At 31.1% G+C, this 12805-nt stretch overlaps 2 protein-coding genes across 3 annotated transcripts in view; one reads left to right on the top strand and one right to left on the bottom strand.

The window, feature by feature from the left end:
• LOC144841340 (ankyrin repeat and fibronectin type-III domain-containing protein 1-like) overlaps positions 1-10396 on the top strand; it is a 46911-nt gene extending 36515 nt beyond the window's left edge. Inside the window, exons 4-20 of one of the 2 annotated variants that reach the window (XM_078697644.1) lie at positions 582-730; positions 1288-1514; positions 2433-2615; positions 2977-3098; positions 3418-3496; positions 3727-3840; positions 4078-4266; positions 4534-4647; positions 4984-5219; positions 6117-6329; positions 6740-6859; positions 7144-7350; positions 7542-7691; positions 7959-8076; positions 8210-8376; positions 8913-9185; positions 9565-10396. In XM_078697644.1, the coding sequence (XP_078553770.1) occupies positions 582-730; positions 1288-1514; positions 2433-2615; positions 2977-3098; positions 3418-3496; positions 3727-3840; positions 4078-4266; positions 4534-4647; positions 4984-5219; positions 6117-6329; positions 6740-6859; positions 7144-7350; positions 7542-7691; positions 7959-8076; positions 8210-8376; positions 8913-9185; positions 9565-9840 (2937 nt within the window). In that variant the 3' untranslated portion in view covers positions 9841-10396. The remainder of the gene's footprint in view (positions 1-581; positions 731-1287; positions 1515-2432; positions 2616-2976; positions 3099-3417; positions 3497-3726; positions 3841-4077; positions 4267-4533; positions 4648-4983; positions 5220-6116; positions 6330-6739; positions 6860-7143; positions 7351-7541; positions 7692-7958; positions 8077-8209; positions 8377-8912; positions 9186-9564) is intronic. The other variant, XM_078697645.1, reaches the window with a different exon arrangement.
• Positions 1-12805, bottom strand: part of LOC144841364 (GTP-binding protein Rhes-like) — a 154722-nt gene that overhangs the window by 9376 nt on the left and 132541 nt on the right. The gene's annotated exons all lie outside the window — the stretch shown is intronic.

The raw sequence follows: 12805 nt of genomic DNA, 5'->3' as shown, positions 1-12805 counted from the left end.
TGAACGTTTTTGTTTTTTAATTGTAATTTACAAAGTACATTATTGAGAATACTGAGTGAATCTCAGACTCGAACCCAAACCTCCAGATCACTATCATGGCGTTCATACATGAACAGTATTTAGTATAATGTACAATTAACAACTTAACAAAGCTACCTCGCAATTATCATTCGACAAGAAACAATTATAAATAAAAATGTACGTTTTAATCAAATTATGACACACCTTATTTCAAATGAGGATGTTATTAACACAATAGATTATTTTAATTGATTAATAGAATAAAAATATAAAAAAGTTCTGATGCGGTTAATACACTTGTGACTATCACTTTAGAATTTTTAATAGCAAGGAAATTTGTGCTTTTTTCCCTCAATTTTAATTAAATTTTACATGAAAAGGAAAGTGATATTCACAGTGATGTCTGTGGGAGCCATGTTTCGTGAGGTAATAATATGCAGAGTAGAATTGCTTATCACGCCTTTCAACCGATTTATATTAGAGTCTCCGCAGCGAGAAACAGGAAACTTGTTTGATGGTGTGACAGGGTATGCTAACCGCATGAGTGTTATTTCTTTTAGAGTTCGGATGGGGACAAGAAATCAAAGTTAAATGGCAGTGCCAGTAGTTTTACTAAACTCGCTAGAAGACTGAGCCAAAAAGGAGATAGACGCAATACTATTGTGGAACATATACAACCTAATATAAGAAGAAAATCTACTGTTGATGGGTAAGTTAGCTTTTTATTTATCATCAATGTTAATATAATTTAGCATTATTTAATTAAACAGTAATAAAGAATAATTATGGTTGAAAGTAAACAATTTCCGATATTTTATTACTCTTGTGAAAATTATATCTTATTAGCAATTTGAAATTATAATTTAAATGTTTTATTTTACCTTTATATTTTCATTCATTCCAAAATTGTAATCTTTATTAAATGCTAGTATTACCATATTTGGAAGTTGTATATTATATATAGTTGCTTTAGCTTAACTAATATACTGTAGAATGCTTGTAATGAATGTCTATTTTTACATTTAATACTTTGAGGTATATTTTATTGATGCACTATAAATAGCTTTAAGTTAAAGATTATTACAAAAAATCTAAAATTCCGATTATTAATATTCTGAATGAAGATGAATTTCATCTCAACAAATTTGAGAGAGTTTTAAATGGTTTGATTTTAATCATGATTATTATTCATGATTTGTAGTCATGATCAGTAATCATGAATGAATTTTAATTATAATTAGTGCATTTGTTATCATTTGTTTTCAGTCCTGAATTAAGAAAAGCACACAGTTTAGAAAGTCTACACTTGGAATCAACAGAAAGTAAAGAAAACTCACAAGTTCCAGTCTCGCCATCATTACAAAATCGATTACAAAGAACGCTTTCTGGTAAGAAAAGAGGATCAACTAGCTCTGAATCGGAGGGATCTGGAACCAAAGTAGAAAAGGACAAAAACCGTCGTTCATCAAAAGCAAACTTTAGTGATATAACTGGTGAGGATACATAGAACATTTTATGTCAAATTTGGCTTCCCAAGAGGGACAATACTTTAACGATACAGGGGATATTTTTTCCAATCTAATTATGTCATAGGGTCTTTCTTTGTAAATTCTATTTTGCTATGACCTAAACTAATTTGCGTTGTGATAGCACATGTGCCTGATGCCAATGCTGTTTTGATTTGATTGCTGTGAATTAGTTTTAGACAGCCTATGTCAATTTATTTTGTCACTTCTTTTATCACATTTAATGGTAAATAAAACACATTCAACATTGAATCACCTATAACAATTTCTAGAAGAATTATATTTCTACGGTGCCGTTTTTTAGTGCCGCAAAAAAACTTTCGTTTGCGAAAGCAAAACCGCATATTCAGGAAACATTAAAAGTCTTTACAAAGAAATACTTCAAAATGTCATGAAAACAAACTTTTTTTTTCTCTAGAGTCATAAAAAAGATTGTTTTTAAATTGACTTGGTCACATTAAAGTGTTTCATCACAATTATCTCCTTAAGAATTAGGATAGATTACGTCACTGTGCTGCAATAGTGTATTAGAAATATATCAGAAAATGTGTGAATCTATCCAACTATTTGTAAATTTATATTTTGTTTAACAACAGGTGTTGGCACAAAAAAATTTAATCAGGTGGCATTTAAAAATAAAAGAGACTTTTACTCTGACACAGCAGGACACAGTGTAAATTGTCAATTGTCACTGAAATACCTTTTGTCACCAATAATATCTTCTTTAGTTTTAAAGTGTTTTTAAATAGGCTTAGAAATACAAATTATTGTATGTTTACTATAACTAAAAGAAAATTAACGGTTAAAAGAGGTTTTTGACTCTATCAATTAGAAATTATTTTTCTAACGGCCAAGCTACATTTCCGCTTTTAATTTATTCTGCAGCATTATTTGATGCTGTACATAACCAGGAGATTGATCGTGCTAAGTTTATTCTCGACTGCAATGGTTTGGATATAAATGCTGTTAACGTTGATGATTTCACTCCATTGGATATTGCAATTATGGTACACAACCTAGCTATGGCTAAACTACTGCTTACCTTTGGTGCTCGAGAAAATCCTAAATGTGAGTACATTTTTTAAGCTGTCAATGGCAGATTCAAGTTGTGCTTGTAAATTTAACATTTTTTGAGCAAGAGTGTAATTTTTTTTTTATTATTTTAATGAACAGTCTAGATGTTTTATTAGTTTTCCATGGTTTACATAAAAGTTACTATGTTTTATTATATATTATCAAAGACAAATTACTGAAAAAATGACAATGATGTGGGTATCAATGGCTGGATCTCAATGGAGATACAAATAAATTAAGCAAAAAGCTAAATCAAAACAATAAATTAAGACAGCCCGAAAGAAATTTGTTGATCTTATGGGTAACACTTACTTCTTTGGTGCAAGTGTGTTTTACAATATATTTATGATTTTAGATCTTCACAAAGATGCCAGGGCTTCTAAACTAAACACACTGATCAATGAAGCCGACAGACAAGTGCAAGAGCTTACGTCACGCACGGTTAACAACACTGGCTCCAGTCAATCTGTTAACAAGGTGAGTTTTCTATTACATGTTTATCTATTTGAAAATCACATTTATTTTACTTTATCTTCAGTACAAGACTGAGAGTCAACTATACAACTCACAAACATTTTTTTTTAAACCTAATATACTATACATTGAAAACAAAACACCATCACACCTATCTATCCAGCATTCCAGATCTGGATCAGTTCCTTAGATCAATGGATTGATGGTTACATGTTATACACATACTCAATCCTGACAGGGTCCTGTTTGCTTTCACTTCTCATGTAGAGAACCTGGCAGTTTTGGAAAGATTAACTAGGTCTACTACGATTTTTATTTTCAGGAAACCGATAAAAAGTTGCGAGACTGGGAATGGAAACATCGTCTATTCCGAAAAATGAAGGCTACATTTGAACATGCAAGTAAGTAATAAAGAGAACATTAAAATTATCAAACGAAATCAACACACGGTTGTTACTTGCTAGCTGGTGCTATTATTTAGAGAATATTAAAATTATCAGTTCAAGTTTAACGGGATGTTTGTTTGGTGGACAATGTTATTATTTAGCAGGCTGTATTTGAGATTTGGTATTTTAATTAGTTTCTATATCACCATCTGAACCATTTCGAATTATATTCTTATTTGTTCCAGGACCACCTGAGCCACCACAAAATGTGACAATTTGTGTTACAAGCAGTTCCAGTATATTAGTTGAATTTGATGAGCCTAGTAACAACAACTCAGGAGTTATAACAAGATATAAAAGTAAAAATCATTTATTATTATATACTCAGTCATCAACATTAGTAGTGATTGTGCAAAACTGATAAAATATTGATAATTCTGTATATTGAATATATATCTTAATATGTGTGGTGACAACCCTATCCCGCAACCCACCACAGAGTCATGTATACAAATGGGTCTTACAATCACCAACAAATTGGCATACACATGATTTTTGAGTGAATTTTTAATTACTTTTACTTTTTCTTTTTATAGTTGAGTGGAGTCTACAAGAAGATTTTAGTCAATGCTCTGGTGAACATATATTGTATAATAGCACTAATCTCAGTTATAAAATACAAGGACTTATTGCTGGAAAATGTTATTATGTACGGGTTTCAGCATTTAATATGAAGGGGTTTGGCATTGCCCAAATATCAACACCGCCATCAGCTATTCCATCTTGTAGGTTTTTGTTATTGTTTAATCAATCAAATGTCACATTTAAACTTAGTCAAGATATTGGTGTATACATACTGCACTGTATGTAATGGTTTTCTTTATAACATCAACAACAGTACAAAAAACTATTAATACCGAAATGGAATGTCTAGATTTTATTTAAACAAATTACTGGGAGAGACCAGATAACGATCATAGCCTCTTTCTAAATACATGTAAGATTGAGCAAAACCAGATGAATTTTGGTTACTTATTGTCATTTTTTACCAGGTTGGCGTGACAGAGACGGAAGAAAATCACGAAGTTGTGGACAAATGAAGGTTTTAGAAGAGCTATTTAAAGAGGTGAAAGATGCCAGACTACCAGACTCGGTAGAGTTAAAAAGTATGTTATATACAATGATAAACAAATCAGATAGGCCTACTGTATAGGCATGCTATATATTTCTTATACTTATTACGTGCCTTAAGCAAGTGGTATGTGCACTATATAAATCCTTATTATTATTCATTATTATCATGAAAAAGGTAGTCTTTCACCCTAAAGCTTATTTTAAGGTATTCCACCAAGCCTAATTTCAACATACAGTATAATGACTTTTATGCCTTTGTCATTTTAATATCAAAGGATGTAAATTATTCAAAATAAATTATTATGATTTCTTTTATTACAAATTTAGAGTAGTTATTGTAGTTTTATTTTTATTTCCATCTTTTTCAGCAAACTCGCCAAAGTCATCTCCAAATCAAGTACGAAAAACAATGAAGAAAAGCATAAAAAATTTCTTTCAATTTGCACCTAAGTTCCATAAACAACTAAAGCGTGCTGTGTACGTGTGCACGTTGCTTTATAGCGAGGACAAAGTGCTGGTGACAACAGAAGATCATCTACCAATCATTGAGGTTGATGATAACTACCCAAGCAATATGCATCAGGATTTTCTATGGTTTATGAAGGTATATTTTATTTCTTTATTTGTTTAGTAAAAGAGCTTTTAGAGATTTCAGCCAGAACCTGCGGCTTATGCAAATGAGGCAATGGGTTCTGCTAACCAGTTGGTTACGTGACAATCTGGAAATGATGCTGATTTCATACCTGCGTAAACAGGAAATGGGTTTTACGCAATTTGATTTGCAACACATTAAATATGCAGAAGACATTCCAAATGTACGTCATTCAATCAGACATTTAATTATAAAGTATATATGTCTTCACCTGGACATACAATCATCTAAATAAAGTCTGATGACCCAACAATAGAGCACTTTATAATGTCAATCAAACTGAATTTTCTATCTTTTGCATTGTAATTTTCAAAAATTAGGAATGCTAGGGGGTCAGGTCAGCTGTGTCATCCCCTAGGATCCTACCTAAGTTCTTGGAAAATTTAAAATTTAAGAGAGCTAGATATTTATTTTATTTATGTACTAGGCCTACACACTGTTAAATTAATAGAATTAACAGCTCTAAATGAAGTTCAAATAATACAAGTATTTAAAGATTTCAATGTTTGATTTGTCCTTTTAATTACTTCTTTTAAAGAGCAATATTGTTTTTGTAAATAAATATAGATATTTTGTTAAAAATATATTAATACAGTGCTGTTGTTTGTTTTGTGCTGTTGTTTTATCTCCTATTGAGACAAAAATTCAGCTTCCAAGTATCTTCTTCTAAAATTAGCTACTATTTTACAACAATAAATCATTATTTCTGTTTACTTTGTCCTAAAAAGGGCATTATCATCATTTGTGTTTTTTAATGGAAAGTTCTATATTGTAAATATCTTATTTTGACAACTACAAATAAAAATATGTTAAATAATTGTATATATATATATATATGTTTCATAACAGGTGGCATGTACGTGGGAAGATGTTGACGTATTAAGAGGTGATCTTGAAAAAGCGCTGTCTACGTCACCAAGTCTAATGTTTCGCAATAAATTATTACAAGCTGTGTCGCAGATGCAGACGACGTTGGGCATTCAGGACCTGGGACAGGTTTATTATGAGCCCATTAGGGACCACAACGGCAGCACAATATTTGTACTGGTTAAACATATAAAGGTATGTTTACTAAAGTACTATAGATAATACATGTTAGATAGAAATTAAAGACATATTGTCTCCCATTTATTTATTAACATCTGTACTACAGCAGTACAGCTGACTTGAAGAGGGCCTCTTAAAACAATACAAAATTATACAAACTAAATTCAAACATAGGGTTACAAGAGGATTCATAAAGTTAAAATTACAAAAAAACAAATATACAAAATTTAGAAAAATGTTAAAATTTAAATATAAAGCTTTAAAGTTCATATAAATTGACATTGGTACCAAAATATTGCTTATCTTTAAGATATAATTTTAACTGTAACTGTAAACAATGTAGATGTAAAGCTTCATGTCTCTCCAGCGAGCAACTGTGCGTTTGTCTTCATTGAATGACATTTGTTTTTTTGTTTCGTTGCCAGGACTCCAAAAGTGTGCAATCAACAAGCCTAAAATGGTTAAATCTTAGCAGAGTACAAAAGCGTAGATCTGTGTGCTTTGAGAATCCTACAGCTTCTGAAAACCTCCTCTCATCCATTCCAGTAAGTTTTATCATATTAATTAAATTATTTCAGGAATAAATTTGTTTAATTTTTAAATTTACATGCCTACATCTCTTCAGCAAAATGGTTGAATCCATATCCAAATGAGATTGTTTGCTGGAGGTAAATTATTTTATTCCCTTTCCCTAAAACGAGCACATGGGAATACAAATTGTGGAACAATGGCATTGGGTGGAGGGTAGACAGCCCAGGGCCCCCAAAATGTTGATAGAACATTAGATAAGACTCAACAATTTATTTCACAATTTGTATTGTTTTTGTAGGAGAAAATATTCTTCAGTCAAGTAAACCAAATGCCTCAAGAAAAAGGCCTATACTTAGGCTACATGAAATTACGAAGTTCTGTTGACACGATACGAATACAAGTACAAGCGAAGGCACCCAACGTTTTACCATGCATCAAGATCAGAGACAATTCAAATGTATCGCAAGATGAATGGGATTGGCTATATAAACTTAATACATGCAAGGTAAATTAATTGCAGTGTCATTGTTTGTGTCTGTCTAACCTAAATACAGCATGTCAATGCCAGGATATGATATATATTTAAACTGCTGTACTGTTTTTTTTTACTCTGTGGTTTTGTTCCAAGTGTTAGCATACTTATATTACATTATATATTATATTTTTTCACTTTCAAATCTTTTATTCAATTTACAGGTCACAAAACCAGTTACTAAATTGCAAGAGGAATTCCAGTTACAACTAGCAGATGCAGCGAGACTTTTGGCTAAGAGAATTGGGGTCACAGAAGAGGAGACTTTAAAACATCGTCTGTGTGACCTAGAGGTCATTGACCTTAATGATGAGGTAATTATTTATTTAATTTTAATATGAGTTGATTTACAAATGGTTCTGTTCATGATTAATTTGTGGTAATACATTTTTATTTTATTTACATTATTTTTTTACTAGCATTCTCAATATTTAGTGCAAAATAATTGTCCTCCAATTTGTGTTCAAAATTCACACAAAATTATGAGGGTTTAGGTGTACATGACGATCATCACTGACTTCTCCCCTTGTCTCTGAAATTGTTCTATTCTATCTATTAATTTACATTGTTTCATATTGCAGGTGTCATTTATTATAATGGTACCACCTGTATCTGATGTATGTACGGGCCCTGGAAACCTGGATAACTTTATGAAAGGAAATGAATATGTATCGCTACCAGTGCAAGTATTTGAGATGGGTAAGTCCTGTCTGAACAACCAGTTTATATATCTAAATTAAGTTTGTACTTGAGAATATTTAATTTATGTTTGTTTAAGTTATTAATTTGTATAATTAAATAATTAACTATTTTGAATTATTTTCTTTTGCAGTTCACACAACAACGTACCACAATGATTTTATACGCTGCTACTCGCGTTTGTCATCAATATTAGAAATGGAGAACTTATTAGCGCAACAAAGTGTACGTGAAGCGTTTAAAGCGGAAGAATTAAACGAAGCAAAACAAAGGCAGCAACAAATAGCTGATTTCCAACAGGTAAATAGCATTACATGACTCAACACATTATTAGATTGTGATTAGTGTATTGTGAATCATAGTGGAATACTGTAGAGTGTCATTGTTCTATAATATCATACAATATGAGCTGTAGCATTACAATACTTGAAAATATTATAGGAATATCTAAGGTTCTCAATGTTATTTGTTTTACTTTGGGACACCCATATTAAGTGGAGTATTCTTGTGCAACAAACGAGAGAAAATATACACCCCTATTCAAGGGACCCCCTATTAAAGGGACACTTTGTTGGGTCCTGAAGATGTCCCTTTAACAGTGGTTCTACTGTATATACATTAAATTAAATAGATTTTTTATATCTCTCACCAAAGGTTTTTTTATATTTAAATTTTAGATGTCATTTTAATATTTGAATATTGTAATTTTATTGTAAAAAATGCAGCAATTCTGTCTTTGGCTGCAAATGTAATTTTCTTGTCGACATAAAGATACCAAGATATATAAATTGTAATATTTAATACTGTATTATTATGTTTTCAATTATTGTTATTAGACTTTGGAAAGTGCATGGAAAGGAACTCGTTGGATTATGGATGTGATACAGTATGCTAGGGATAAACAGTTAAAAGGAGGTGTACCCTTATCAGTACTCTTTGCTCCACCGCCGTCACCTGTAGAATCTCAAACGACAGACTCCAAAGGAAAAGGTTCACTTGATAAGAACGATTCTAAGTTTGGAAGTCGCAAGATAAGCAGGGCAAACATTGGAATATTGAGGGTATACCCAGCCTACGATACAGGCCTTGCACCTGGTACCAGTGTTAAGGTATGTTTGTTCTCAATTACTGTATTATAAAGGACATTGTAGGTTCAGCCTGTGTCATTGTGGAGAAATGAGCAGCGTTGTGGCAACTTAATAGGAAGGGACCGAGAAATGAAATGTTGCTGTATGTTAGACCTATAGTCCACTGTATATGAATCTATTGTGAAGGGCTTTGATCAGCCTTGAAAATTGCTATATAAGGAAATTTGGGTTTCCTCCCCATACAGCCCTTTTTCAACCTGCTTTTGGTTGTGGTACTGTAGGCCTTCTCACTCTGAATAAAGTTTGTAACTAGTCTCTGTGCATTTAACATTTTTAGGTAAACTACTCTTAACTTTTATTGTAGACTTGTTTTGAAAATTAATTTTTTATTTTTGTACAGCTTCAAGTGACGACACGCACTTCATCACGTGAAATAATCAACTTAGTAATAGAGCAGCTGAATAAAGCAATACAAGTACGCGGATTAGAAGCGCATATTTACCCTGATGAAGAGTGGCAAAATTTTGGACTAGTAGCTGCCATCAGCGGGAAAGAACATTGGTTGCCCGATGACTTTAATCCACTTGTGCTGCAAAACCCATGGACTAAGGGAAAGTTATATATAAAACATAAGGACAAGAATAAAACGAAAATTAAATCAAATAGTATGGTATGATAATGGAAACGTGTTGCAAAACTGAGATGTTGAATAAACAAGTATAAATAGACAAGTGTGAATAGACATAAAGTGACTTGCCCTTTGTGATAAATATGTGATATTGCGCAAGAACAAAGATGTGATTGGTTAATTCTTCAAGAATTGAAATGGGTGCCCATCATAATTGTAGTACCGTCAGAAGAATGTCAAGCTTCTACTTACCAATAGGAATGTTGTTTGCTTTTGCGAACATGCACTGCAGTAGTACCAAGAGAAACAATGCAGGAAAGACCATTGTATCAAAGTCAAGCAAACTTACCTAACATAAAAATACAGATTTTTTTTTGTTCAGTTGCATTCCTGCAGATCAAACAAAAAAGTGATTTTATACGGTAGAATCTCTCCTTTGTGACACCCCTATTTAGGATACACCCTATTAAGGAGACACTTTCCTGTGAAACAGATTAGGCTATATGTTTTAACACTACAGCCAACCCCTATTGAGGGGACATCCCTATTAGGGGAACACTATGTTGGATTCTGAAGGTGTCCCCTTATTAGAGGTTCTACTGTAAAAAACAAGCAGAAACAAAGTTTTATCGTAGTATCCTTCAAATACCTTATTATGCTCTGAAATTGTTTTAAATGCCTGTTAAGTATTAATAAACCTAAAAGTATTTATTAATATCATAGGAATTATGTTTAAGTTGTAAAATATCAGTGAAATAGGTTTTTTTTTATAAGCTTTGTTGAATTCTATGGGCTTCCCATGCAATGTATAATATGTATGTAAACTGTAATATTTTGTGCTACTTTAGATAAATCTATAAAACGTGAAAAGAGGCTGTTAGCTTTTTTATCCTACACTCAGTATAGATATAATATTGTTATTCAGTACAGACTGTATGTATGTATGTATGTATGTATAGCTTTGTCAATTTTTACACTTATTTATAAATGTAGATATTTATATATATGAAATATTTAATTTTAGAGAACAGACTAAACTGAAGGGAAAAAATCTGAAGTGCAATATAGTGTTTTTTTCTTAAATTTTGTTTTATTTCTCCTATTTTTTTTTTAGGTAATGATTATTTATCAAAAGAACATCCCTTTTTTCACCTGAACATTTTTAATTTCACTAACCAATGGCTAGAAAATGTTAGATTCTGAACAAACAAATGCATAGTAATCCTGCATGTCACATCGCCTATTCACACTAAAATATTTAAATAAATATACATATTTTATTGTATTATTAATCAAAAATTGTTTTATTCATTTGTAATTTATTTCAATTTAAACTTACAAATAAAATTCTTCAGAAATAAACAATTCAATATACATATTTTATAGTTTAAAAAAATGATATTTGTTTTTTTGATAAAATAGTTTTTGAAAATATCTATAATATGCAATCCTAGTTTTTTTTCAAAAGTGTGGTATTATACATATATATATACCTGTTAATAAAGAGTAATGATGTACAAGTAATGTTATCTTCATCTTAAAGATAAATAACGAGTAGAAATCATGTGTTGTGATTGCGAAAGCCTGATATTTTTAAATTATATTTAAATATCTTTATCAGGAATTATTTTTGTTCACTCACAATTGTTTTATTTCTGTAACATATTTAGGATTTTAGTTTTTATTGATTGGGAATTCAAGAATTGTCACCCAACAGTCAGTTACAAATGTAAAGAAGGTTATTAAATTATATTTGGTTATTTAATATTTTTTATTCAATATCTGCATTCAAAATTTACAACAAATAAATGGTCTATAATAGATAGATAATTCAACTTGTTCTTTAAATTTGTGATTTTATACATTCCGTCAATAGGGATATATTGACCAATGAAATGATTTGTTGCAAACAACCAATCAGAGTGTGGGGGTATATTGACCAATAATATTGTGTGGTTTATACAACCAATCAGAGTGTGGGATCAGAGTGTGGGGGTACATTGACCAATGAAATGATATGTTGCATACAACCAATCAGAGTGTGGGGGTACATTGACCAATGAAATGATGTGTTGCATACAACCAATCACAATGCAAATTATTATTACTTATTACAACAAGCATTTAATATTAAACATACAGTAATGATTCACTTTTATATTTATAATTTATCTGGGGTTTCGTAAACCATTGTTAAAAATTAAAAAACTGTAAATGAATTAAAACAATGGACTGCTGTGAATTTGCCTTGTACTTTTTACTGAAATATTGTGTCAATAGAAAAAATTAATTATTTTAAATAATGCCACTTGTACACTATCCATCAATGTTAGTAAAAATGATATAAATTGTATAACCAACAATACGATCCAATAGGCTATGATAATTATGATGTAATAAATTAAATGTTTATTTAAGAAGTATTTATTTTTTTGAGTTAGATTACCTTGAGTTTAAAGCAGAAGATGCCTATGCAATTAGATAATGCCATATAAATATGTAATGTCACCAACTTTAGTTTCAATAGCCTATTATGTAATGTCAGGTAATAATATTACTTAGTAGAGTGGATATTATCGTGTGATTTTGGTCCTCTTTTAACCAACGGTAGGTGGCGGTAGCCAAGTCAGTACCTGTCAATCACCCAACGTTAGGTGGCGATAGCCAAATCAGTACCAGTACCTAATTCCAATGTAACACTTTATATAATGTTGATGAACCTCTAGGATTTAAACAATACATGTTTTACTATTATGTAATGTTATAGTTTTAGAAGGTGATTCGGCTTAATATTCGTTTATAGAAAAAGGCATGTCATAACAATATTTGAGCTGGAAAAATCCAAACGTGCCTTGGATAAAAAGAAAGAATAACTAGAGAGACAGTCTGGCAAGTCTAAAGTAATATGTGCTTCAGCTGTGACGTCAGTTTGAGATGAAGCTAGAAGATTGTGTGCTAATGTTAGACTTACATTCTTTGTGTTCCTTTTCGTGTGTTCCCTTTCATCTTTTGT

The sequence above is a fragment of the Antedon bifida genome, chromosome 4 (genome assembly GCF_963402885.1).
Source record: "Antedon bifida chromosome 4, ecAntBifi1.1, whole genome shotgun sequence".
Taxonomy (NCBI): Eukaryota; Metazoa; Echinodermata; class Crinoidea; order Comatulida; family Antedonidae; genus Antedon; species Antedon bifida.
Note: the sequence above shows the minus strand (reverse complement) of the source record. Positions and strands in the feature narration are given on the sequence as shown.